Source organism: Peromyscus maniculatus, chromosome 2 (assembly GCF_049852395.1).
Source record: "Peromyscus maniculatus bairdii isolate BWxNUB_F1_BW_parent chromosome 2, HU_Pman_BW_mat_3.1, whole genome shotgun sequence".
Classification (NCBI taxonomy): Eukaryota; Metazoa; Chordata; class Mammalia; order Rodentia; family Cricetidae; genus Peromyscus; species Peromyscus maniculatus.
Window position 1 is genome coordinate 144,658,192 of NC_134853.1, and position 27,223 is coordinate 144,685,414.

The 27,223-nt window shown below is 40.9% G+C and overlaps 1 protein-coding gene and 1 non-coding gene across 6 annotated transcripts in view; both read right to left on the reverse strand.

The window, feature by feature from the left end:
* The window catches only part of LOC102922064 (argonaute RISC catalytic component 3), a 99,841-nt gene that overhangs the window by 17,258 nt on the left and 55,360 nt on the right, over nucleotides 1–27,223 (reverse strand). For all 5 annotated transcript variants that reach the window (XM_042271872.2, XM_076565066.1, XM_076565068.1 and 2 more), the window contains 8 exons: nucleotides 24,276–24,410; nucleotides 18,645–18,732; nucleotides 18,377–18,524; nucleotides 17,139–17,258; nucleotides 8,197–8,319; nucleotides 7,558–7,691; nucleotides 5,721–5,905; nucleotides 450–609 (listed from right to left, as the gene is read on the reverse strand). In XM_042271872.2, coding sequence (XP_042127806.2) covers nucleotides 450–609; nucleotides 5,721–5,905; nucleotides 7,558–7,691; nucleotides 8,197–8,319; nucleotides 17,139–17,258; nucleotides 18,377–18,524; nucleotides 18,645–18,732; nucleotides 24,276–24,410 — 1,093 coding nt within the window. The remainder of the gene's footprint in view (nucleotides 1–449; nucleotides 610–5,720; nucleotides 5,906–7,557; nucleotides 7,692–8,196; nucleotides 8,320–17,138; nucleotides 17,259–18,376; nucleotides 18,525–18,644; nucleotides 18,733–24,275; nucleotides 24,411–27,223) is intronic.
* Nucleotides 12,620–12,744, reverse strand: LOC121827767 (small nucleolar RNA SNORA17). Its single transcript, XR_006070067.1, has one exon. It is a non-coding gene; the product is annotated as a small nucleolar RNA SNORA17 (small nucleolar RNA).

Here is a 27,223-nt window from a genome sequence, read left to right on the forward strand (position 1 = left end):
AGCATCTCACATGGTGGCTCACAACCCTCTGTAACTCCAGTCCTGGGGGATCCAACACTTCTCCTCTCCGGCCTCCACGGGCACTGCACGTGCATGTGCACAGAGATCCATATAAAATAAAGATTACAAATTAAAAAAATATTGACTATTTCTCATTTATGAAACTCATCTCCTGTTTAACAAGACAGACTCACTATAGCTGTCCTGGAACTCACTCTGTAGACCAGGATGGCCTCAAACTCACAGAGATCCACCTGCCTCTGCCTCCCGAGTGCTGGGGTGAAAGGCATGTGTTTAACCATTCAGTTATGTCTCCAGCTCCAACAATCTCTTTACCTTTCTAAACCGTCTATATAGTTTACTGGAAGAATCACTAAGGTTGCCTCTAGTATCTGATAGTAGTTAGTTAGGCTTATGTAGAAAAAAAAGAGTGAAATAGAATAGCTTACCTTTGATGAGGTACAAGAATATTATTGATTCCTCCAAGTTTAACATTGATCTTTAGGCACAAGTTTGAGAGAGTTTGAGGAGATGTTTTTATTACATTCTTGACTTGCACACACTGTGTGGCCATACCCAAAAGTGTATCTCCTACACGTTTCACCTCCGCTATGGAACAAACACAAATGGCCCAGTTAGAAAGAAGACACCTGAAAATAAATTCACTCATTGACAAGAAGGCTATGAAGGATACCCTGGAATATATCATGGTATATTATAGGGTACCTGAAATTATACCAATACTAAAACAGTGCTAGTAAAATGCATGGACATTTTAAGCATTAACTTAGAATTTTTCTATTGGTTTATTTTTGCATCTGAAAAGTATATCTAAAGGTTTATACTTTTAGTCAGGCATGGTGGTGTATACCTTTAATTCCAGCACTCAGAGACAGAGGCAGGGGGATCTCCAGGTTCGAGATCAGCCTGGTCTACAGAGCAAGTTCCAGGACAGCCAGGGATACACAGAGAAACCCTATCTTGAAAAAAAGAAAAAAATAAATAAAAATTTATACTGTTTTTATTTCATTCTCTCTCTGTGTGTATGGACTTGTGTATATAATGTGTGTGATGTGTGCACATGTAGAGGTCAGAGGAAACTCTGTGGCTTGGTTCTCTTCTTCCATCTTTACATGGGCTCCAGGGATCACACTCAGGCTGTCAGGCTTGCACAGCAAATGCCTTTACCTGCTGAGCTACTTTGACAACCCAGAAAAGTATATTTTTAGAACTGAAGGAAAAGAGAAGATGCCTTTCTCAAATTTAGAGGATTATTAAGTTGAAGACAATTAAGATGCAGAAGAAGGAGTGGATCTAGGAGAGGCTGGAGTTCACTGTATGCATGTAGTAAATTACAAAAGAATAAACTAAAGTATTATATTAAAAAAGATGAAAAAGAACTAGCTAAGAACAAGTACTATTCAACACCTGTAAGTTCAGCTCCAGGAAATGTACACCTCTGGACCTCACGAACACCGGTACTTACATGCATGTACCCCACACAAACACACATACATACAGATTTAAAATAAAATAGATTTTTTAAATTAAGAAAAACTATGTGTATGGTGTTTGGCCTGCATGTCTGTGTACCACATGTGTGTCTGATGCTTGAGGAGGCCAGAAGAGTTAATATAGTGGCTGGCTTTTCCCTCTGATACTCAGGTAAATTTTACTGGGAGACACAGTATATTGGGGGACACAATACATCACCACACAGGTCTCTGTGAGTTTGAGGTCAGCCTGGTCTACAGGATGAGTTCCAGGACAGCCAGGGCTACACAGAGAAACCCTGTCTAAAAAAAGAGGTAAAGGAAAAGGGAAAGAAAGATGACTACATACAACGACATACAAATGACTCCACCTTGTGACAGTATAGAAAAGGCAAAACCAGAGTGATAGTAAAACCAAGCAGTGGTTTCAAGACCTGAGGAGGGAGGAGGATGAACAGAGGAACTAAACAACAGGGAAACTCTTCCGTATGGTGCTATAACAATGGACAGACACACACTTGCCAGACACACATGCTGTTCAACACGAATAGTGGGCTTTAATGTAAACTGTGGGCAATGCAGTAATCATTCATAATTAATACTTTTAACAATATGAATGCTGTTGATTCGGTAAATGTACTGCATTAAGGAAAAAGGTTAATTGTCTGTGGTGACATTTTGTTGTACTCTAATAAAATTTGCCTGAAGATCAGGGGACAGAACAAGCCACTAGATTAAACATAGAGGCCAGGCAGTGGGGGCACACACCTTCAATCCTAGCACCTGGGAATCACACAACTTTAATCTCAGCACTGGGAAGATTGAGATAGGAAGTGATATGGCTGGGCAGAGCAGAAAAAGGAATATAAGGCGGGAGGGGACAGGAACTGGGGCTCTGTCAGGCTGAGGAGTTGTGAGGTAAGAGGTGGTGGCTGTGGCTTGCCCTTTCTTGCGGGCCACAAGAATATATTATAGAGATTCAGCTGTGTATTAAAGCTATACTTTGACTGGCCAATGGTCCTGTCAAGAAGCAAGCTATTTATTTATGAATATTTGGTGCTATCCAGCCTTTAATATTCCAGCTGTCTTCTACTATGAAATTCCTGCATGCTCAAATATTTTCAGACCTGCTGAACTTCTAGGTAACTTCCCTGATGGAGCCAGTACTTGGATAGGTCAAGCAGGCAAAGACAAAATGGTGGGAGATGTATAGCTTTGTTTCTTGTGCAAATGAAGCTCAGACCATCCCTCTGACCTGAGGCCTAGTGGCTCTCCAGAGCAACTGACTGAGAACAAAAGAGGTTTTTATATATCAAGGTGAGCGGTACAATAACATTCTTGAGGAGACAGAGAACTACGTGCCCAGGGAAAGAAAGGGCAGGCATTTTCTGTAGAAAATGGACAGAACGGCATGGCGATAGAGAAGCGGGGCAGACAGGTTCTGTAGAGGGTAAGCAGATCTCGGGTAGAGTTTTCTGAGTGCCAGGAGTAGAGATGGAGAAAGAGGATACAGAGGACGAAGATGAGGCTGGAAGCATAGAAGTTAGTGTTAGCAGGACTATGAGCTAGGGAACTGGACGGGACTGAAGCTATGGAAACAGGTTTTCATCCCAGAGAAACAAAGTAGATGGATGAAAAGCTTGGTGTGTCTAGAGTTGTTCCTGCCCTGAATGCCTGACGAGCTGTAGCTGTACTGATAGAATTTTGTCTTAGAGGAATAAAGTTAACAGACATAAGAACATAGTGTACGTAGATTTTTTTTCCCCTCAGATATCCCACCCTGGACGTAGCTAAATCCATCCCCAATACTCCTGGGTACTCCATAGCTCTGCTTCTCTGATCTTTCAGCTTTCACCCTGATATCTGGTTCTGGGTTTTCATTAGGACCGATTAGGATTTGTACGACAATTGTCTGCAAAGGGCAGATGGCACGGGAACTCCCTAGGCTGTCTGTCCAATTCTTCTGTAAATCTAAAGCTATTCTAAGAAAGTGTATTTATTTATTTAATTTATGCGTGTGTATGTGTTTACATGTTCATGTGTGTGCAGGTGTGTGCGCACATGTGTGAGAAGGTCAACCGTGAGTGTAATTCCTCAGCAGCTGTCAACCTTGTTTCTTTTCTCTATTGGAAATGGTGCAGAGACCAGGCTGGAGGGAGATGAATGTAATGTAGGTATAAACAAACAAACAAAACCCAGTAAACACTTTGGAGGCTTTGAAAATACTTTGCTTCCCACCAACAGTATGTAAGTGCATATTTATTCAAATTTTTCTCAAGAATAGGTATTATCATTATTGATGAGAACTGATTTACTCTAGTTAAAACTTTAGTGATTAGCAATACAGAGTAGTTTCTTCTGTTCTATGCTGGGCACTGGACCCAGAGTCATGTGCATGTTAGGCAAGTGCTTCACCACTGAGCTATATCCACAGATAAACTAATTCTTTTGAACAGGTATTCTGAGTTTGAAACACTGAATTACAGACTAAGAACACACGTGCAGGGTTGGTGATACAGCTCAGTTAGTAAACTGCTTGCCAAACATGCACGAGGCCCTGGTTTCGGTCCTCAGCATCACATAAACCGAGCATGATGGTGTGCACCTCCTCTAATCTCAGCACTTGGGAGGTAAAAGCAGCAGGATCAGAAATCCAGGTTATCTTCAGCTACATAGGAAGTTCAAGACCAGCCTGGGCTAGAAACCCTGTCTTTAAAAAAAGCTCATAAGTTAATTAATTAAAAGAAAAGGCTAGAAAAAAATTGCCTTTGTTGAACCATGATGTTCAAATTTTTTCTAATGATAAGCTAGTATTTACTGTTTCCATTTGTTGTGTTCTATTGATTTCAATTTTAATATATTAACGATACACAAAAATCTCAATTTTTATGTGGCCAAATATAACAATTTTCTCTGTTATTTCTTCTATCTCTTTTTGCACTTGCTTACTGAGCCTCAGGGCCCTTCTGTCATTTTTTTCCTTTCTTTTTTTAAAATTTATTTTTATTCTGTATCTGTGAGTATTTTGGCTGCATGGATGTCTTTGCATCTCATGTATACCTTATTTCTATGGAGACCAGACGAGGGCATTAGATCCCCTGGAACTGGAGTTACAGACAGTTGTTAGCTGCCATGTGGGTGCTGGGAATAGAAACTGGGTCTTCTGGAAGGGCTTTTAACCATCAAGTCATTGTTCCAGCCCCCACTTCCTCCCTCCTTTCCTCTTTCTTTTTTTTTTGGGGGGGGGGAATATGTGTAAGTGTTTGTGCATATGTGTGTGTGTGTGTCTGTGTGTGTGTGTGTGTGTGCACGTGTGTGCATGTGTGCATTTGAAGGTGGAGACCAGAAGTTGGTGTAAGGTGTCTTCTTCAGTCACTCTTCCCTTTGTTTTAGGAGACAGGAGCTCTTACTGAATGTGGAGCTAACCATTGGCTAGCCTGGCTGGCCAGCTGGCCCAGAAACTCCTGTTTCTGCCTCTCCAGTGCAGGGATTGCAGGCGCATGCTGCTGCACCTGGCTTTCCTTATGTGGGTTCTCGGGGATCAAGTCAGGTCCTCACGCTTGTACAGCTAGCACTTCACCCTGATGGAACTACGTCCTACCTCACGTCTGTCATTTCTAAGGTGACATTATTGTACTACATTCAATGGTTTATAAGCTATGCTTTCCCATGAATCATGGATTACATTTATTTTATTAATCTTACAAAACTTTACTTTGTATACAGTCATACAAGGCTATTATAGTATCTCAGTTCCACAGGTGAGGGAAGTAAAGCTTACTACAGTTAGGTAATTCCGTCACATCGCAGGAACACTGAGCAAATAGTCTATCTCCAAAACTCTATGCTTCTAACCTACCACCTTATCCTGCTACTCAAGGTATTCAAGGCTGTTTTATTACACAATTCTTCTCTTAACCACTGCTTAACCACTATCTTAGGTACTAAAACTCATCTCTCAGAGTCTCCTTTTCTACAATAAGCTTACAGGTTTTGCCTTAAAGTAATGATATGCAATTTTAAATACAATAGTATAAATATATTTTAGTATTTGAAAATTTTAGGCTATCTAACTCTAAAAGCAATGTTAAGCAGGAGAAGGAAAAAAATGCAATATTTCTGTTGTTTCAGTGCCAGAGATCAAACCCAGGTCTGTGTGCATCTTAAGCCAGTGCTCTAGCAATGAGCTAAAAATCTCACTCCTGAAAAATTTTAAAATGTCCTTACCATACACAGGTGTCTTCCCCGGCAGGATGACGATGATGAGCTGCAGTCCCGAGTAAGTGTTCTTGAGATGTCGGAACATGGGCTCCACGCTGTCTGCTCCCTGCGCATATTTGCAGAAGCATGGCTGACCCTGGATGGGCATCCCCGCATCCTTGGAAATCTTTCGAAGCTGGTCCGTGAAACCTCTAAAGAAAGTGAAATCACAAAATAGAAGACCTTTGTCTAGACATCAAAATGTACAAAATACTTTATCTTTTCTATGTGTAGTATTAAGGATTGAAACCATGATCTGTGTGTGTTTACACTGAGCTATATCTCTAGCTCCAAACCTACCTCATAGTAATGAAAAGTTTAAGAAAGAAATGGAAGCTGGGCATGGTGGTGCACACCTTTAATTTCAGAACTTGGGAGGCAGAGGCAGTGAGTTCGAGGCCAGCCTGCTCTGCAAAGTGAATCCAGGAGAGCCAGGATTACACAAAGAAACCCTGTCTTGAAAAACCAGGAAAAAAAAAAAAGAAAAAAAAAAGGGAAGAAGGGAGGGAGAGAGAGAAAAAGGAAAGAATGAAAAGGGCAGATGAAGTATAGATTGTTGTGTGCTTGCTCCATACATAAGGTTACCAGATTGCTAATGTTAAGGCAACAGAGGAACAGTCACCTAGAATAATCTCCTTTAATCCTTTGGGGCTATGCACAGAGTCCCTAGTGGGGCTAGGGAGACAGCTGGGCTGGTAAAAGGTTTGTTGTGCATGTCTGTGCTGTACTGGGGAGGTGGAGGTGGGAGGCTCCCTGTGGCTTGCTGGTCAGCCAGCCTAACTGAATTAATGAATTCTAGATTCAGAAGGTAAGGTGGAAGGTGATTAGGAAGACTTATGAAATCAACTTCTGTCCTCAACAAGTATGCACATACCTGCACATGAACACATGCACACATATACACATATATACGCACATACAACACCCATTGGATGTTTGAAACTGAGGATGCTATCTATAAGTTAATGCCTTTTTATCTTAACCAATGGCTATAATTTTTGAAGTCTCAGGTATAATTTTCCTTCCTTCCTTCCTTCCTTCCTTCCTTCCTTCCTTCCTTCCTTCCTTCCTTCTTCCTTTCTTGTTGTGTTTTTTGAGACAAGGTTTCTCTGTGTGTGTAGCCCTGGTTGTCCTGGAACTCACTACATAGACCAGGCTGGCCTTGAATTCAGAGATCCACCTGCCTCTGCCTCCTGAGTGCTGGGATTAAAGGTGTATGCCACAACACCAGGCTTTATAATTTCAAGAATAAAATATTCATTCTTAATGTATATCTTTGAAACTTCAGCATGAAATCTTTTCTTTCCTTATCAACCTTTTCACTTAAAAAATTCAGTGAGTTCTAGGCGAATGAGAGGCCCTGGTCAAAAAGGAAGGAGATAATGCCTGATGAATGACATCTTAGGCTAACCTCTGCAATGCACACCCACATGTACTTGCACATGTGGGGTGCACATGTACACACAGACAAATTATTTTTGAGACTGGGTCTTGCTAACTTGTGATTCTCCTGCCTCAGCCTCCCATGTAACTGGAATGATAGATCATCCCAGCTGGATGAAAGAAATAGTTTTAAAGGTTCATTGGTTACATATACTCCATATAGAGGTAACATTTGTTAGAACATTAGATGAATAATTGAAAACTGGAATCCAGGGCTAGGGGTGTAGTTCAGCAATACAGCCTATTGGATATACAAGGTCCTGGGTTCACCCTTAGTGCCACCAAAAAATAAAAATTAAAAAAATTGTTTTAAAATTCCAAACCCACAAGGTCCCCACACCAAACCAACGCAGCAGCTTACTTCAGTATTTCTTCTCGGCACTGCCTCTGTGTGGCAAAGCAAGCTATGGCCCACATTTTGATTTCAACTCCCGTGTGGAATTGTTTTCCTCGCATGTCCCACACGCCGTGGCTTGGTGTTGCCACTGTCCGGTTCTGTAAGAGAAATAGCACGATGGAAAAACAAAGATTTTACCGGACAATGCATTTCAGTGAGCTCAAGTAAGCATTTCAGACTGCTGAACTGATATATCCTTAACACTCTATGTGGAGTTGACTGTTCTAAATCAGTATTATTTATACTGTTGAAATCTAAGAGGCCAGCAAGATGGTTCAGCAGGTAAAGGCAGGTGCTTGTCCCCAAGCCTGATGACTGCGTTTGACACCCCCACCACACACAAGAACTCAGATGGTAGAAGGAGAGGACCCAACTTCTTCAAGTTACCCTCTGACTTCCACATGTCAGAGGCACACATGTGCACCCCTCATAAAAAGTAAGTTCATGTAAAAAAATTATGCTAAATTCAAGCAAAGAAATCCACTTTGAAACAAATAAAATACCTAACATATCGTTGGAACAATCAAATAGTAAGTTCAAGACTTAGAGCATCACTCTCTCCAGACTCAGCAATTTCAACATGAGATTACAACACTGCTTTACCCGTCCTCCATACTGGAGCATAGGTGCCGGAAGTACGCGTCCCGTTACGTGGGCCATTTCATCCCGCACTTTAAACTGGAACTCCTGGACGAACGGATCTGTTTCATAATTTGCACTTCTTACCTAGCAACAGAAAAGATCGGTCATTATTCGCAGACTTTCCCCGAGCCTCTCGCTGTACTTGCTGGAACCTCCTCTTTTCCCCACTACGCCAACCACACAGTTTGCAGTGAGAATCAAAGGTGCCCTGACTATAAAGCACAGAGTGTTATCCTGCAGACTGTGGGTCAGTGACTGTGGGAAGTCTGTGAACACCTTGGTAATTTATTCAAAACTTAAATGGATATTAGGTTGAATAATACACTTTAACTATTTGTGACCCATGAAAATGATAATTTTAAATAATTAAGTAATTTCAGGAGAGAGAAACACCTCTGTGAGGCAGAGGCAGGCAGATCTCTGTAAGTTCGAGGCCAGCCTGGTCTACAGAGCTAGTTTCAGGACAGCCAGGGCTACACAGAGAAACCCTGTCTTGAAATCAAACCAAACCAAAACAAACAAAAACAAAAATTAAAAAAACCCTCTGATTGGATGGCATAGCTTAGTCAAAACAAAAACAAAAAACCTCTGATTATAAAGAATCTAGGAACATGATGTAAGAATCTGTTTTATGTAAAGTTTGACAGCAAATATTAAAAACAACTTTTTTCTAACTACCTGCTTTATAATTCATATGAATATATTTCATTTTACTTCAGTATTTTCAGATATATTATGTTATATATAAATTTATTTAATGAGAAATAGTAAAAAAAAAGATTAAAAAAAAGCCAGCATCAGTTATAGCTTATATATATATATATATATATATATATATATATATATATTTTGGTGGTTTTTTCAAGACAGAGTTTCTCTCTTTCTCTCTCTCTCTCTCTCTTCCAGACAGGGTTTCTCTGTGTAGTTTTGGTGTCTGTCCTGAATCTCGTTCTGTAGACCAGACTAGCCTCAAACTCACAGAGATCCTCCTGGCTCTGCCTCTTGAGTGCTGGAATTAAAGTGTGTGCCACCACCACCCGGCTATTTTTTTTTTTGAGAGATTATAAATTTTATATAACATATCCATACATAGAGTCAAAGAAAGAAAACTGAGAGATCAGACGAATAGAACAAGCCAGCCACAAGTTCTTACCTCTAGGAAATCCTCAGCTCAAGAGGGAGCTACTTCCTGTATACTCACGCCTATATACCTTTCTGTGCCCTGCCATCTTACTTCCTCTCTCTGCCCAACTACATCACTTCCTCTTTCTGCCCAGCTCTATCGCTTCCTGTCTGTCTGTGTAGACTTCCAGACCTCTATGGTTAACTAGTGCTGGAATTAAAGGTGTGTGCCACCATGCCTGGTTCTGTTCCCAGTGTGGCCTTGAACTCACAGAGATCGGGATGAATCTCTGCCTCCCAATGCTAGGATTAAAGGCATGTGCTACCACTGCCTGACCTCTATATTTAATACAGTGGCTGGCTTTTTCCTCTGCTCTCCAGGCAAGCTTTATTTGTTAGAGGACAAATAAAATATCACCACATTGCTATATGACATGCTTGATGATAAGTGCCTAATCATTTTTTTCATATATGCTTTATGATATACATATAGTTTTTTCTTTCTTTCTTTCTTTCTTTCTTTCTTTCTTTCTTTCTTTCTTTCTTTCTTTCTTTCTTTCTTTCTTTCTCTCTCTCTCTCTCTCTTTCTATCTTTCTTTCTTTCTCTCTTTCTTTTTCTTTCATTTTTTTCTTAAAGACAGGGTTTCTCTGTGTAGCCTTGGCTGCCCTGGAATTGACTATGTAGACCAGGCTGTCCTCAGACTCAGAGATCTGCCTGCCTCTGCCTCTCGAGTGCTGAGATTAAAGCTGTGTGCACCACCACTACTCAGCTACAAGATTTTTATTATTATTATTATTATTACATTTACACTTTTATGTATGAGTGCTCTGCATGCCAGAAGATCCTATTATAGATGACTGCGAGCTTCCATGTGGTTTCTGGGAATTGAACTCAGGACCTCTGGAAGAGCAGCCAGGCTCTTAACCACTGAGCCATCTCTCTAGTCCACATAGATCTTTTATAATCTGCATTTTACAGAGACATGAATTGTGGTAGTAAAGTTAAATGACTAGTTGCTACAAACAGTGAGAGGAAAACAAGGTTTTAACCCAAAGCCTGTTCTCTTAATCACTTCATGATTCTGTGTTCCTGAACAGTTAAGCTGTAATAAAGGAGAATTGTTAGTTACAGAGGTTGTACAGACAGAAGTATCACTGTCTCTTACAGGGTTTAGAAGACTTTTAGAAAGCGTAATATAGAGCTGGGCATTGGTGGCGCATGCCTTTAATCCCAGCACTCGGGAGGCAGAGGCAGGTGGATCTCTGTGAGTTCGAGACCAGCCTGGGCTACAGAGCAAGATTCAGGACATGTGCCAAAGCTACACAGAGAAACCCTGTCCCGAGGCTTGGGAAAGAGGGCTGGGGGGTGGGAGGAGGGAGTGGGGAGGGTCTGTGGATAGCATGTGGAGTGAGTAGAAAATTTCTTAAAGAAAAAAGAAAAATGAAAAAAAAAGTTAAAAAAAAAAAAAGAAACCGTATTATAATATAGACAAAAATTTAGGGTGAGACTCAACCTTTATTTTCCTAATGAGATGAGATGTAATAACTACCATTCAGTTTTTATAGAATTATAAGGCTTCAACAATTCTCGCTCATATAAACCCTCCTCTTTCTCACTAATTAGACTCCCAGCGCTCCACCAGGGGCCTAGCCGTGGATGTCTGCATCCAGATTCCTCCCAGTCCTCGGGGGAGACCTTGATCTGGAGGAGGTGGGAATGGGGGGTGGGCTGCGGGGAAGGGGAGGGAGGCAGGAAGGGAGAGAACAAGGGAATCTGTGGCTATTATGTAGAACTGAATAGTATTGTAAAATAAATAAAAAAAAATAAAAAAATAAAAAAAAAGAATTATAAGGCAAAGGGGTTATTTTTATTAGCTTACAAAATGAAGATTTTTTTGTGTCTGTGTGAATGTCTGTATACATATATGAGCATTCTGTGCATGCTTGGTGTTGGCAGAGGCCAGAAGAGTGTTGGATCCCTGGAACTAGAGTTACAGCCAATTATGAGCCACCACATGGGTGCTGCGAACCAAACCTGGGTCCCTTGCAACATCAACAAAAGCTTAACTGCTGGGCCATCTCTCCATCCCTGAGAGGCTTTCTGATCTGCTGTTTGTTTGTTTCTGTGTTTTGAGAATGAATGAATTTATTTGGGACATTTGCTATATGTGCATCATCCATTTCTCTCCCTCTTATGTAATTATTACGGCTAAGACCACATGCAGTTGGGCAGATGGGAGTGTTGAATGGAACTGGAGCGCCTCCCATGCCCCTAGTACCACTACCACTGACCCAACTACTAGTCAGTCCTGTGGTAATCACAGCCTTACTACACTCGTTTTGGAAAAATATAGCTTTAAAAATATGGGCTTCTAGAACAAGAAGTGTGGAACAGCCCAGAACCTCGATCCCCCAACAGAAGCCTGTGCAGGTGCTTCAGCAGGTGTTTGGTCAGGTGACAGTGGGCACACCTGTGAGGCCCATGCCTGGAGCTATATCTGCACTTGTCCAGGCTAGCCTTGGGGCACTGAACTGGGCCATGTTTCTTCCGGGCACGGCTCGGCATTCTGCCCAAGGCTCACATGATAAGCAGCTTCAGTCACTCATCTTCCTGAAACCTCCTCTGTGCCCAACAGTCTCTTCTACCCCACAGTGAGCATGTGCAAGGCCATCAGATGCCCTGGGCCAGCCAACAACTAGGACAGAGGTGTGTGGTGGTATTGTGTTCCCCAAAATATTGTGCACCCTAATAAACTTATCTGGGGTCAGAGACAGAACAGCCACTAGATACAAAGGCTAGAAAATGGTGGCACTCACACCTTTAATCCTAGCATTCCAGAGGCAGAAATCCATCTGTTCAAGGATACAGACAGGCATGGTGACTCATGCCTTTAATCCCAGAAAGCGAGTCTTTAATCCCAGGAAGTGGTGGTAGAAAGCAGAAAGGTTATAAGGCATGAGGACCAGAAACTAGGAGCATTTGGCCTGGTTAAGCATTTGGCTGGTTAAGCTTTTAGGTTTTGAGCAGCACAGTTCAGCTGAGATTCATTCTGGATAAGGATTCGGAGGCTTCCAGCCTGAGGAAATAGGACCAGCTGAGGAATTGGCAAAGTGAAATAACTGTGGCTTGTTCTGCATCTGATCTACCAGCATTCACCCCAATAACTGGCCTCAGGTTTGATTTCATTTATAAGAACTGTTAAGATTCCTGCAACAGAGGTGGTCCCAATGCTGGGCTTCAGTGAGTTGATAGGCACCACAGAATGTCAGGCTGCGCGTACCTCAAATGTTCCTAGTCCAGAACACTGAGCACAGACATGGCCTCTCTCCTCTCTGCCATCTACTGAAGTACATGGGGCAGGTATCTGTAAGGTCTCTAGGGACAGTGTATGCTGGATAGGTTTCTGCCAACCTGACACAAGCAGGAGTTATCTGAAAGGAGGGAACCACAATTACTTCTATAAGATCCTAATGGGCTGTAGGGCATTTTCTTAGTGATTAACGAAGGAGGGCTGGTAGTCCTGGGTTCTATAAGAAAGCGTGCAAACCAGAAGTAGGCTAGTAAGCAGCATCTCTCCACGACCTCTGCATCAGCTCCTGCCTCCAGGTTCCTGCCCTGCTTGAGTTCCTGTTCTGACTTCCTTTGATGATGAACAGTGAGGTGGAAGTGTAAGCCAAGTAACCCCTTTTTCCCCCCCAAGTTGCTTTTGGTCAAGGTGTTTCATCACAGCAACAAGATACAGTGTTCATTTTTTATGTTTATGTAGCTAAGGCTGATCTCAAACTCAAACTTGTTATCCGGCTGAAACTGGTCTTGAGCTAATCTTCCAGTGTCTGATTCCCGAGTACGGGGACTGCAGGTATGTGCTACCACAGTGGTTTTATATGATGCTGGGGATTGAAACCAGGGTCTTTTGAAGGCTAGGCAATGTTTAGTCCCTCAACTGTGCATTTGACAAATGATTATCAAACTATTTTAAATTTTTGGTTAATAAAACAACAAAAACTGTTTCAAAAACAAAATATGTAAAGTAATATTAAAACCTGAACAAATGTTGGGTGTGGTGGCACATGTCTTTAATCCCAGCACTTGGGAGGCAGAGGCTGGAGGATCTCTATGAGTTCAAGGCCAGCCTGGTCTACAGAGCGAGATCCAGGACAGCCAGGGCTGTTGCATAAAAAACCCTGTATGGAAAAAAAATTCTGAAAGTGCCAGTAAACTATTGGGGAATATATTCATATGTATTGCTCTCCTCTTTGTTTGCTCCAACAGTTTAAATGATATTCAGGGGAGAATGACATACGATCTAGGTATTCCTTAAAAACAAAACAAAACAAAACAAAACAAATCTCACTCTATTTTGAGTATTCTATCAGTTTATTTAAAAAATATTTTTATTTATGTGTGTGTATTTGTGTGTGTGTGTGTGCGCGTGCGTGCGTGCGTGCGCGCCCGTCCATGGAGTCCAGAAGATGGTGTCAGAGTCCCTATGCTAGAATCACAGGTGCGTGTGAGCCTCCTGATGCATGTCCTCTCCCAAAGCAGAAAGTACTCTTAACCACTGGGCCATCTCTTCAGCCTCAATCTGTTTATTTACTTAAGTTTAGTTTTTAGAAATGAACAGATAACATTATATATTCTTAACTTTAAAATTTTTATCATAAAAGTAATGCATGATCTTCACAGAAAAACAGGAAAGAAGATGGTTTGGTGGGTAAAGCTCCTCCCTCCAAGCTTGATGACCTGAGTTCAAGCCCTGATCCCTGGGACCGACATGGAGGAAGAAGAGAGCGGATTCCTCAGACCTTTTCAGCTGTACTGTGGCCCACATGCACACACACACCCCCACACACATGCTGTGGGGTGTTCTGTGTGCTGTGAATGTGTGTTGCTCTGATTGGTTGATAAATAAAATGCTGATTGGCCAGTAGACAGGCAGGAAGTATAGGCGGGGTGAGCAGATGAGGAGAATTCTGGGAAGAGGAAGGTTGAGTCAGGAGTCGACAGCCAGACACAGAGGAAGCAAGATGACAAGGCAGAACTGAGAAAAGGTACCAAGTCACACGGCTAAACATAGATAAGAATTATGGGTTAATTTAAGTGTAAGAGCTAGTCAGTAATAAGCCTGAGCTAATGGCCAAGCAGTTATAATTAATATAAGCCTCTGTGTTTACTTGGGGGACGTGAGTGGAGAGATTTGTACCCACCACCAGCCAGCCAGGACACAGGAAAACTTCCCGCTATATACATGTACACATGCACACAAAGATAATAAATCACAATTAGAAGAAGAAAACTAAGAAAGAAAATAAGCCAAGTGGTGGTGGCACACACCTTTAATTCTAGAACCCAGTAGGTAGAGACAGGTCAATCTCTGAGTTCAAGGCCAGCCTGGTCCACAGAATGATTTCCGGGACAGCCAAAGCTACACAAAGAAACCCTGTCTTGGCAGTGAGGGGGGGGGGAGGAAAGCAAATAAAATGTATTACCCTAAAACATCATTTTTAACATGTTGATACAAGTCTGCCTTATCATTTCTGAGGTCCCGTACACTAATATAATTGTTTTCACGTAATGTGTAATGTAAGCGTTTCCTATGTTGCTGCATCCTCTTAATGACAGTCATTTTATCTGTTGTGTGAATACATAATAGAGGTGCCTGGAGTTGGGAAGTGGTAAGTCCCAGAATGAATCAGCAGTCAGTCAACTGGGACTGTGCTGTCTGTTGGCTTCAGGACTCATAGCTAACTCTGGAAGTCCTCCATAGGGGCTAGATCATAACCACCTCAAGGGTAATATGAACAGGAGACACTAGATCTTTGCCCTTCTGAGTATCCCCAATGACAATGTAAGACAAGTGAGCCTAAATGTGGTCCTGATAATGGACTCTGTCTCTTTCCCCAGAGCTTCTGGGTGCTTGAGAAATGAAGAGGTGACTGTACTCCTAGCCTTGGTTTGGGAAGTTTCCTCAGGATCACTGGGATTGGACAAGCTACTGTTTGCTGGCTGCAGTCCACACGAAGGCCTGAAGTGTCACCGAGCTCCCAGGGGGTATGCTGTACTCAGCTCCTCAGGGATTATCTCTCCTATTTCCCTGTGCTCAGGATTTCATGGAAGAACTCAGACAGCAATGGTCAGGTTGGTGAGTAGGACATCTCTGTATTTCTTTTTCCTTCTTTCCTTATTTTGAGAGAAATGGCCTCCCACTCCCATAGGGAGTGGCACTATTAGGAAGTGTAGCCTTGCTGGAGTAGGTGTGGTCTTGTTGGAGGCAGGCTTTGAGATCTTATATATGCTCAAGCCATGTCAGTGAGACAGACCACTTCCTGTTGCCTGCCTATCAAGATGTAGGGATTTCAGCTCCAGCACTATGTCTGTCTGCATGCCACCATGCCACACCATGATGATAATGGACCACACCTCTGAAAATGTAACCCACCCCAATTAAATGTTCTTCCTTTAAAAGAGTTGCTGTGATCATGGTGTTTCCTTATAGAAACTAAGACATGGAGACAAGGTCTCTCTATGTAGTCCTAGCTGTCCTGGAGCTTGCTATGTAGACCAGGCTGGCTTTGAACTCATAGAGATCTTCTTGCTATTGCCTTCAAAGTGCTGGGATTAAAGAATGCTCTATTACTCCCAGCCTTCTCTGTATTTCTTTTGCAATGGTAATCACTGTGGTTTGCTTTTGAGATGAAGAAGTTGCCAATGTAATGGAAAAGCTTGCATTTTCCATTCTGGTAGAATGTGACATTGTTCAGGAGATTGTTCTTCTAGCCATGGCATATCAGCAAGATGGTTCCCCTTCCTGGAACACCAGTTGAGGGGTCTAGAGCAGCAGACAGGTTTTTGTTATTGTTGTGGTTTGTTTGTTTGTTTTTTGCCAAGAGCCTTGTAAAATCCACTATGTATTTTTATTGGACAAAACATGATGTTTTGAAATACATATACACTGTGAAGTAGTAATGTGAATTTTATCAAGTGATATTAGCATCCTGTCCTTCTCTTCTACAAGACTTGGGGAGTCCTGAATTATTGAAACCAGTTTGTTGTTGAGACAGGATCTTACTCTGTAGTCTAGGCTGGGTTGGCCTCCAACTCATGGCAATCCTCCTGCCTTAGCCTCCCGAGTGCTGGGATTACAAGGCCCAGTTGTTTGTATGTTTGTAGATAAGGTTGTCTATGTAGCCCAGAAAGGCCCAGAATTTAGAATGAGCCCCCTGCCTCAGTCTCCTGAGAGCTGGGATTGCAGGCATGAGTATACAGTTGTCAGTCTGACACTAGCAGCTAAGAAATTCTAGACTGACTGTTAATATTATAATTTAAGTATTTCTTGTTATAATACTTGGATGTTTCCCCTTTGCCCTTCTTTTAGGTGGGGGTTCAGTTAACTATATTAAAACATTAGTTCTGATGAGTCTGTTCCCTAGATTTAAATGGTCTAGAGTTAAATTAGAAGAACCGAACCCTTCTCATATAACTTACTAATGTTTACCCCTCTCCCACACCACAGATTACACCATGATAACTCTCTTTCTCTTCTTCTTGAGAGAGGGTCTCACTGTGTAGTTCTGGCTGTCCTGGAATTCACTGAGATCCGCCTGCCTCTGCCTCCCAAGTGCTGGGACTAAAGGCGTCCGCCACTACACCTGGCTCTATGATCTCTTTTAGTTCCGACAGTTCATGAAATGGTAATATGGCATCAGCTGGTAAGGACATTGTTTTTGAGTAGCTCACCCTAATAGACTTTAAATTCCTATTTCTAGAGTTATGTACTAACCAATCTGCTAATTTCCTCTTGTCTGTCTGGTGCAGATCTTGCTGTTGCCTTAATCATAGTAGAAGTCTGATTGTCAGTTAGTTTCTTGATACACCGTTGCCCAGCCACAATATTACAGACCTGGAAACAAAACAATTTATACAATGGATATATTTTTGTTAGAATTCACTCAATGTCAATCACATGTTAAATAAAAATTTTAAAATCTACTTTTTTACCTACTTCTTTTTACTATCATGTTAAGTAAAAAAGTAGAGAACAAAGTACACATGATCACATGATTATAATTAGGTAAAAGGTAAACAGGATAAAAAGACTGAAAGAAGCATAGCAAAAATGCTAACAATGGTAGAACTATGGGTGAACTCTTTTCATACTGTGTTGGCTGGTTTTATGTCAACTTTACACAAACTAGAATCATCTCAGGGGAGGGAACCTCGAATAAGAAAATGCCTTAGTGATTGATGAGGGAGGGCCCAGCCCATTGTGAGTGGTGCCATCCCTGGGCTGGAGGTCCTGGGTTCTATAAGAAAGCAGGCTGTACAAGCCATGGGGAGCAAGCCAGGAAGCAGCACCCCCCACGGCCTCTGCATCAGCTCCTGCCTCCGGGTTCCTGCCCTGCTGCTTGAGTTCCTGTCCTGACTTCCTTTGATGAGGAACAGTGATGTGGAAGTATAAGCCAAATAAACCCTTTCCTCCCCAAGTTGCTGCTGGCCATGATGTTTTATCATAGCAACAGGCACTCTAACTAAGACACATACTATTTTATTTAACAAAAATTAGGGTTTAAAAATCGTTCAAATTCAAAAATAAATGTGAGACTCAGATAAATCACAGGCCATAAAAGATCCTAGAAGAATGATGAACAGGGCCAGGGAGATGACACTGTGGGTAAGGTGCTTGCTGCATTGGGACCTGAATTCAGATCCCTAGCACCAATGTAAAAAGCAAGGCCTAGTGGTGTATGCCTGTAACCTCAGTGCTGGGAGGAGAAGAAGGGGAACAGGAGAGTCAGATCCTGGAGGGTCTCTGGTCAGCTAGTCCAGCTCAAACAGTAAGTTCAGATTCAGTGAGAGACCTCATCTCAAAAAATGGATGGATAGCAATATAGGAAGACTCCTGATGTCCTCCTCTGACCTACATAAATGCACGCACACACACGCACACGCACACGCACATGTGCACGCACACAGAGAAAGATGAACAGAAGCTAGTCATAAGCAGTGTAAAGACATTACTTCTAGAGGCAGGTACGTATGCTTCTGCTCCTGCCCCACTTGCAGACAGGGAAGGTGAGGGTACTTCAGCTGAAGAGCGTACTTTTCTCTGAAATACTGAGCTACAGTTCTCTCCACAGTTTGGCCATTTTCTAACTGCAAAGGAAAGCTGGAAAAAAGAGGAGCTGACATGAGCAACTCTTATCCTATCACGAGCTAGCAAACTACCAGCCCCTTCCTTAGAGTCAGCTGCCTCACATCACTGCTGGGGGAGACACAGCTTCCTTACGTTTGATGGCTGGCAGGCCTTCTTGTTACATTACAAACACGATATTTCCGTCTCATTGTTCCACAATGAGTCACTTCAACCTTCAGACCTGTTCCCAACAAGAAAAATGAAGGTTACAGAAATCCCATGAAAAATACTTACCTAGTCTGTTCACTACTACAAAAACCTCAGTTCTGAGCAGGCAGAAAATCTGAGACACAAGCAATGTGGTATCAGGTAGTTTTAGATATAACATTGCTAAGAATTGTTATAATAGTGACAGACCTTTTAGTACCAAATATTTTTCTTACTCTATCAAGCTCTATATGTTAAAAAAGAAAATCCTATTATTTGCTAAGCCCAAAGATCAAGGGGCAAAGTTTCTAGCTCCACTAGAAAAAAAGCATTACAATAAACTCAGGAATAAGAGCACAAGTGTTTAAATAGCCCCTCATCACACAGTGACTGAAGATCAGAGTTTCATCAAGTTCAAGAAGGAAGTCCTTCACAGATCTATGAAGCAGGCAGAAAAAAAACCTGGTCCTTTTACCAGAACTAGACTGACATTTTTATTAAGTATTTCTCTTAATTTATTGATTTTTCTTAATTTATTAATTTTTTCTTAACAATAGTGGCTATTAGAATGGAAGCTAAATAATTCTTAACTCTTAAAAATCTTTAGTGTGTGTGTGTGTGTGTGTGTGTGTGTGTGTGTGTGTGTGTGTGTGTGTGTGGGTGTGTATGCTCATGCACAAATGAACGAGGAGGTCGCAGGACTGCCTACAGGAATGGGGTTTCTTCCACCATGTGCGTTCTGGGGATGAAACCCAGGCTGCCAAGCTTGGTGGCAAGGGAATTTGCCAGTTGAGCCATCTTGTCAATCCTCCAAATAATTCTTTTGTATTTTTTGAAAACAGGGCCTCTCTATGTATCCCTGGCTGTCCTGGAACTTGCTATGTAGACCAGGCTGTCCTAGAACTCACAAAGACCCATCTGTCTTTGCCTCATGAGCGCTGGAATTAAAGGTGTGCGCCACCACACTGGGGATCCTCCAAATAATTCTTTAAAAAAAAAAAAAAAGATTTATTTACTTATATGTGCATTAGTGTGATGGTGTCAGATCCCCTGGGACTGGAGTTACAGACAGTTGTGAGCCACCATGTGGGTACTGGGAATTGAACCCTGGTCCTCTGGAAGAGCAGCCAGTGCTCTTAACCTCTGAGCCACCTCTCCAGTCTGTAATTTTAAATATTTCTAGGTCTGTAGTTCATTTATGGACTTCAGTGATTCAAGGATTCCAGGATAATGCTAGAAAGTAAAGAAATGGGCTTTAAATCCTTGGCTGAAGAAAACCTTTTTTTGAGGTGCTGGGGCCTTGTGCTTATCAGGCAAGTGCCCTGCCCCTGAGCTGTGTCCTCAGGCAAGTGCCCTGCCCCTGAGCTGTGTCCTCAGGCAAGTGTTCTACCAATGAGCTGTGTCCTCAGGCAAGTGTTCTACCACTGAGCTGTGTCCTCAGGCAAGTGTTCTACCACTGAGCTGTGTCCTTAGGCAAGTGTTCTACCACTGAGCTGTGTCCTTAGGCAAGTGTTCTACCACTGAGCTGTGTCCTTAGGCAAGTGTTCTACCACTGAGCTGTGTCCTCAGGCAAGTGTTCTACCACTGAGCTATAGTCTCCGCTCTTTTAAGACAGGGTCCTGCTGAGTTGCCCACATTGGCCTTGGATTTACCTTCCTTCCTCAGCCTTCTGAGTTTGTGGGATTACAGGGGTGTACTCCCATGCCTGGTATATCAGCTGACAATCTTCAGGTAGTTTCTTGTTTTTATTTTTATTTTTTGGGGGGGTAGTGGGGGCAGAACAGTAATCATTCTGTAGACAAGGCTGCCCTTGAACTCACAGAGATCCGTCTGCCTCTGCCTTCTTAGTGCTGGGATCAAAGGTGTGTGTCACCATTTCCAGCAGGAGAAACAGAATGTCCTAAGATGATGTTTTATGTTTGTACTAATATGGGAATCATTAGGAATGGGTTACTGATTACAGGAAATGAAGCTAATGTGCCTGATAAAATGAAACTTGAATTTTAATTAAGTTAGTTACACAAACTTCTGGCTGCCATATTGGCCAATGTAGTAATCCAGGAGTTAACAAATAGTCATATCATAGGTACTCTTAACAGAAAAACTGCTCCATTTTTTTTTTTTAGTGTTTCAAGACAAGGTTTCTGTGTGTAGCTTTGCGCCTTTCCTGGAACTCACTCTGTAGACCAGGCTGGCCTCGAACTCACAAAGATCCACCTGCCTCTGCCTCCCGAGTGCTGGGATTAAAGGCGTGCGCCACCACCGCCTGGCTAAAACTGGTCCATTTTTAAAGTCTGGTCTAGCTCTGAAGAGTGAGTCTAGAAGGGTACAAATGGAGAAGTTTCAGTTTCTCAACAGAAATTATGGTTATTACACTTAAGTAATTTTACTTTTCTATCTGTAATTCCTACAGTGCAGTGCTTCTCATCTGAATGTGGTTTTGCTTACCTCTGACCCTGGGACATTGGGTAATACCCGGAGAAACTGTGAGTGTGTGTGTGTGTGTGTGTGTGTGTGTGTGTGTGTGTGTGTGTGTGTGTGTGTGTGTGTTGCAGTGAGCAATTCCAGGGCCTTGGCACACATTAGGCAAGTGCTTCACCACTAAGCTACACTCCCAGCCCCAGGAAGACTTCTGTAACTCTTACACTAACTAGGTGATTACTGGCAGTTGGTGAGTAGAGGCTAGACACTTCCAAACAGTCTAGAAAGTGCAGAATTATACCTCCCAACTCAGCAAAGAATTATCCAGTATAAAATGTCAAGAGAAACCCTACCACAGTGTAATTTGTTTTCTTACCTAATTATTAACTATAGCATCAAACATAAAGCACACTCATAGTAAATGGTATTTTCTTTTGCTATATCAGCACAAATTAGGATAGTAAGTGGTTTTTCTTTACGAGTATTCTTAATAAAAATTAAATCACTGAGAAGTAATCTTTCATTATAACTATACTTCTAAAATTAAAGTTTCAAATATTTATTAGGTTATTATGGAGGAGGCCAGAAAATACAAAGGGAGGCCTTATGGAGACAGCAATAATATGAAGCAAGCAACGTAAAAATATGATGTTTAGGGGAAAAAAAACAATTAAGGTAAGTTTCCGTTATCTGAACCAGTTAACTATTCATGTTCAAGTTTTCCTCATGATTTAAAAAAATATAGTTTTATATAAAAATGTATTTTATATAAATAAGGTTCTACATGCTTATAAAACAAGTTTTTACTAAAAGTAAATTAGTGCTCTTTATATGTATAAAATTATTCATTTCCTTAATTTGTACGTTCCAAGAATTACTGACAAAAAAAAACAACCACTCCATTACTAACTAGTTGGAAGTAAGTTTTAACTAGAATACAATCAATATACTAAAATTTATATTAATTATGACATAATTTATGGCACTATTTAGCAGCTATCACCAAATCCCTTATGTAAGTTAAAACTTAAACCCAACCATCGCCGGGCGGTGGTGGCGCACGCCTTTAATCCCAGCACTCGGGAGGCAGAGCCAGGCGGATCTCTGTGAGTTCGAGGCCAGCCTGGGCTACCAAGTGAGCTCCAGGAAAGGCGCAAAGCTACACAGAGAAACCCTGTCTCGAAAAACCAAAAAAAAAAAAAAAAAAAAAAAAAAAAAAAAAAAAAAAAAAAAAACCCAACCATCACTGAACAGAAAACTCTATTTTCTTTGAGTTCCTGTGATAGGAATACATGATGTACTTTAAAGACTCCTCTTTTTCAAAAGGGTCTTCTCGACTTTGAATGGAGGAAAAAAAATACTGGTTTATTAATTAGATACAACCCAGATTTTCTACCCCAAATTTAAGATCATAGGTACCTAATAATTAGACCAAATCCAGGGGCTAGCAAAAAGTTAAATTTATAAAGAATGGAATAGATAATTCCCTGCCCAGGTCCCTCCCCAAACCCTCCATCCAACCAAAAAGTTTGGCTTCAGTAAATATTTAACCTATAAACTTGGCTTTACCTTCACTATAACATCAACTTTATAATGCTTTCTAGTCAATTTTTCAGTCATTTCTTTGGGCCCCTGAGCAGTTGAAGTTAAGATCGAGTCCATGCTCTTCGGGCAGCAGTTGAATCCTTGTTCTGTACATCTTGTATTTTCTGTGATAGAGTGGTGATATGAGTTGATTGCATAGTTACCGCAGAAGAATGTAAGTGATTGCATGATATCAGAGGTGGTAACTAAGCAGCAACTCCACTAGGAACCATGGCACTTAGATGATCACATATAGAATGGTAGGTAATGCACTAACCTCCTGACAATGCTAACTGTAGTTAAAACAGATTATGGAAGGACAATGATATGGTTGAAAACAGTCAGTTCCTTAATTTGGCACTTAGATAACTTGAGATAGATGGATGCTTATTAACAAAACAGGAAGGGATTTCCTTTTAATGCTTTATTACAATGACTGTCTCTTTTTTGTTGTTACTGAATGGCAAATAATGAATGATAACTGGAACAAGCAGGATGTATTCACCTACTCTAATTGGTTTGGGGGACTGAAAGATGTTCAGTGAACAAACTTGAATGCTTCCTTCAAACCACAAGCTGAAAATTATCTGCAACAAATAGGTAAAATCTTAAAATAAAACAACATAATTATTTCTGTCTATTTAAGATGTAACATTTAATATAAACAAAGTTTGTTACTCCTACTAGATATTATCTGATTTTGCTTCTTAACTACATACTACACTAAATACAGTGGAGTTACATCTTACATGAAGATTAGATACTAAAGTCATAAATAAGAAAAGAATTGTACACAATTAAATTGCTTTTTAAAAACCCCCCAAATTGCTAATAAAGCACAGTGTATGTGAGTTTGAACACAACGCTGTAAATGCATTTAAAAATATACAGAAGGAACAAATATGCACAGAATATAATATCAGAACACTATTAAAGTAGTTTTAACTTGAGGGACCATAGACATAACTTTTTCAGTTAAATGCATATGATGTAACACCACTGTAAAAATTTTAGCTAAGTAAGATAGGTACCTCTATAATGTACATTACATGGCTAGGTACAAGTCTAGAATAACACATGAAACTAGTGAACTCTATATTCTACAATTACAAAGAAATAAGATTTTAAAAAACTGTAATTTTAGAAAAATAATGAGGTCATTAATCAGAATATGTTCAAAGAGTGAGTCAAATTCTAACGTAACAATATTTTAAAGATAAGATTCTTACTTTTAAAAGATAGTATTAGAGAAACATTTTCCCATGAGACACACTCATCTCTCCAGCTAGTATGGGACAGTATTCACAAAAACAGAAATGTAGCTGGTCTACTTAGCATATTCTTCATTCAACCACTACCTAAGAGGCTACAGTAATGGATCTGATGTGACATTTTATAATTATTCTATATTCTATTGGGCATATCACACAAATTGATCCTAATAATAAAGACACTTGAATAGAAAGTTGTCTTGTCATGCATTTTATAGTCAAGCTGTTTTAAATGCTAATTAGTAACAAACTATAGGAATGATGTCTGAAAGTATAGTATTCTAAATGCTAATGAACTCACCTTTTATCTCCTTAGTGAATTTTACCCGATGAGAATCAGTCAGAGGTCTGGGTTGCTCATCAATGTTATGAATGTCAAGAACTTCACACATGAACTGAATTACAGGCTGTGCTTTGTAGAAGGCAGTGGCAGAAACTAAGAAAAAACACAAATAGTATAAATTAATATTAAAAATCCAGAAACTTCATTGTAAGTTTCCATAATTAACTGTGTACAGTTAAAATGATCCCTCATGTCAGTACATATAATATATATTATACCCCCGCAACACACACATGTGTGTGTTTACCAAAATGAAGCAATTTGATTTCTGAGGTGTAAGAACAGAAAGGTCAAATATTATAGTTTTTATAAACTATCTCTTTCACCATGAATAACTATTTTCACAGTGAAGTGTTCTATGAGCCAAGAACTTGTGAAGCCAAAGAATGCTTGGGTCCTTTAGCAGAGAAGAGAGTGTATTATTTCTTAAACAAGGTTTCCTATGTTCCCATGCTACAGTTTCTTCTAGAGAAAGCATTCATTATCCTGTAAGGACTTAAGACAGTATTACAGTACTTTTTTTTTTTTTTTTTTTAAGATTTATTTATTATGTATACAGTGTTCTGCCTACATGCCAGAAGAGGGCACCAGATCTCATTATGGAAAGTTGTGAGTCACCATGTGGATGCTGGGAATTGAACTCAGGACCTCTGGAAGAACAGCCAGTGCTCTTAACCGCTGAGCCATCTCCAGCCCCCAGTATTACGCAGCACAGTTATTTTAATGGTTTCTTATCTCTGGATTTTGGAACTACAAGATGGTTAGTAGACCACACACCACCACTACTACTACTACTACTACTACTACTACTACTACTACTACTACTACTACTTCTTCTCCTTCTTCTTCTTCTTCTCCTCCTCCTCCTCCTCCTCCTCCTTCTTCTTCTTCTTCTTCTTCTTCTTCTTCTCCTTCCTCCCTCCCTCCCTCCCTCCCTCCCTTCCTTTCTTCTTCCTCTTCCTTCCTTCCTTCTTCCTTCCTTCCTCCTTTCTTCCTTCTTCCTCTTCCTTCTTCTTCCTTCTTCCCTTCTTCTTCTTCTTCTTCTTCTTCTTCTTCTTCTTCTTCTTCTTCTTCTTCCTTCTTCCTTCTTCCTTCTTCCTTCTTCCTTCTTCCTTCTTCCTCCTCCTTCTTCCACTCTTCCTTCTACTGACAGGGTTTCACTGTGTAGCACTTGCTGGTCTGGAACTCAATATGTAGCCCAGGCTGGCCTCAAACTTACAAAGACTCACCTCCCTTTGCCTCCTAAGTGCTGGGATTAAAGGTGTATACCACTACATTTAATCTTATTTTTGCAGAGCCGGGCGGATCTCTGTGAGTTCGAGGCCAGCCTGGGCTACCAAGTGAGTCCCAGGAAAGGCGCAAAGCTACACAGGGAAACCCTGTCTCGAAAAACCAAAAAAAAAAAAAAAAAAAAAAAAAAAAAGGAAGCATGTATATGTGTCTATGGGAGGGTATTTGCATGTGAGTGTACAGTGACCTCAGAGGACAGAACAGAGTTTGACCTCCCAGTAGCTGGAGTCACAGGTGGCTATGAGCTGCCCAATGTGGGTCCTGAAGATGGAACTCAGGCAGGAAGACTATGCTCTTAACCATTAAACCATCTCTCCAGCCCCACATTACATTCTTTTACTGAAAAATTGTGGGAATATTTTTGTGCATAAGCAAATGCCAGCAAAGATGAAGGTGGTGACTCATGAGGCAGAAGGCAGGCAGATCTCCGAGTTCTACATGGCCAGCCAGGGCTACACAGTGAGACCCATCTCAAAAAAAAAAAAAAAAAACCAAAAACAAAACAACAACAACAAAATCAAAACCATGCCAGTAAGATATATATTTTTTTCATAATGTTTTAAAAGGAAATAAATAGATAAAAGAAATGTATCATGAATAACATGTTCTTTTACCTTTCCTTTAATTCTAAAGGTAGATTTTCTTCACTGGATACTACCAGTCACATGTACTGTTTCACAAGTCACAGCTGAAACTACCATACAAACATACTACAATTATTTCTTCTACTTTCCTGTTACACTTCTAACCATTTCATTGTTTACCATCTTCTAAACTACATACAGTAACATGGACATTTGAGATGAAAATTAAACTGTGAAAAAGCTTTAAAAAGGATGGGTTGAAAGAGCAGATCTCCCATGGAGGAGAAGAGGAAAGGGAAACTGAGGCTGGGATGTAAAATTAAAAAAAGAAAGGATTGGTTGAAATCAGCAAACACAGTTTTAATTAAGAGTACCTTTTAATGGTAAAAGATCATTGGAACCCCTTTGTGGACCTTTAAAACTTTTTTGTTGATGTTTTGTTTTTAAGACAGGGTCTCATAAAGCCCAGGCTAGGCTCACTTGCTATATGACCTTGAACTTCTCTGATCATCTTATTTCCACTTTCCAAGAGCTTAGATCACAGACCTGCACCCCCATGCGTTGTGGGAATTTGCTCAGGCAATAACCTTGGGGTATCTGGCCCAAGAGAGGCATGGTTTTCTCTGGGTATGTGACTGCTTAAAACTGAGGAGGGGGCATGCACTCGGTTTCTCTTGAGGTGGTCGGAGCCTGGAAGGCTGGTTCCATGGACCTCCAGGCAGAACAGAGGACAATGATGGCTGTTTTCTTTATTCTGTATCCGTGAATGTATTTCTCCCCATTTCATATCTTAATAAATTCACTGATACCCTTTAACAGACTCTCATGGACTCACTTAACAAGTGGCCGTGTCTGGTTTATTTGGTATTATGGACTAATCTTAAGGCTCTCTGCATTCCAGGCAAGCATTCTATCCATTGAGTTATATGGAGACCAACTGCCCCACCCCCCACCCCCACCCCCGCTGATATTATAGGCATGTATCACAGTGCCAGCTGACTCCTAATATTTCATAAGCCTACATTTATATTT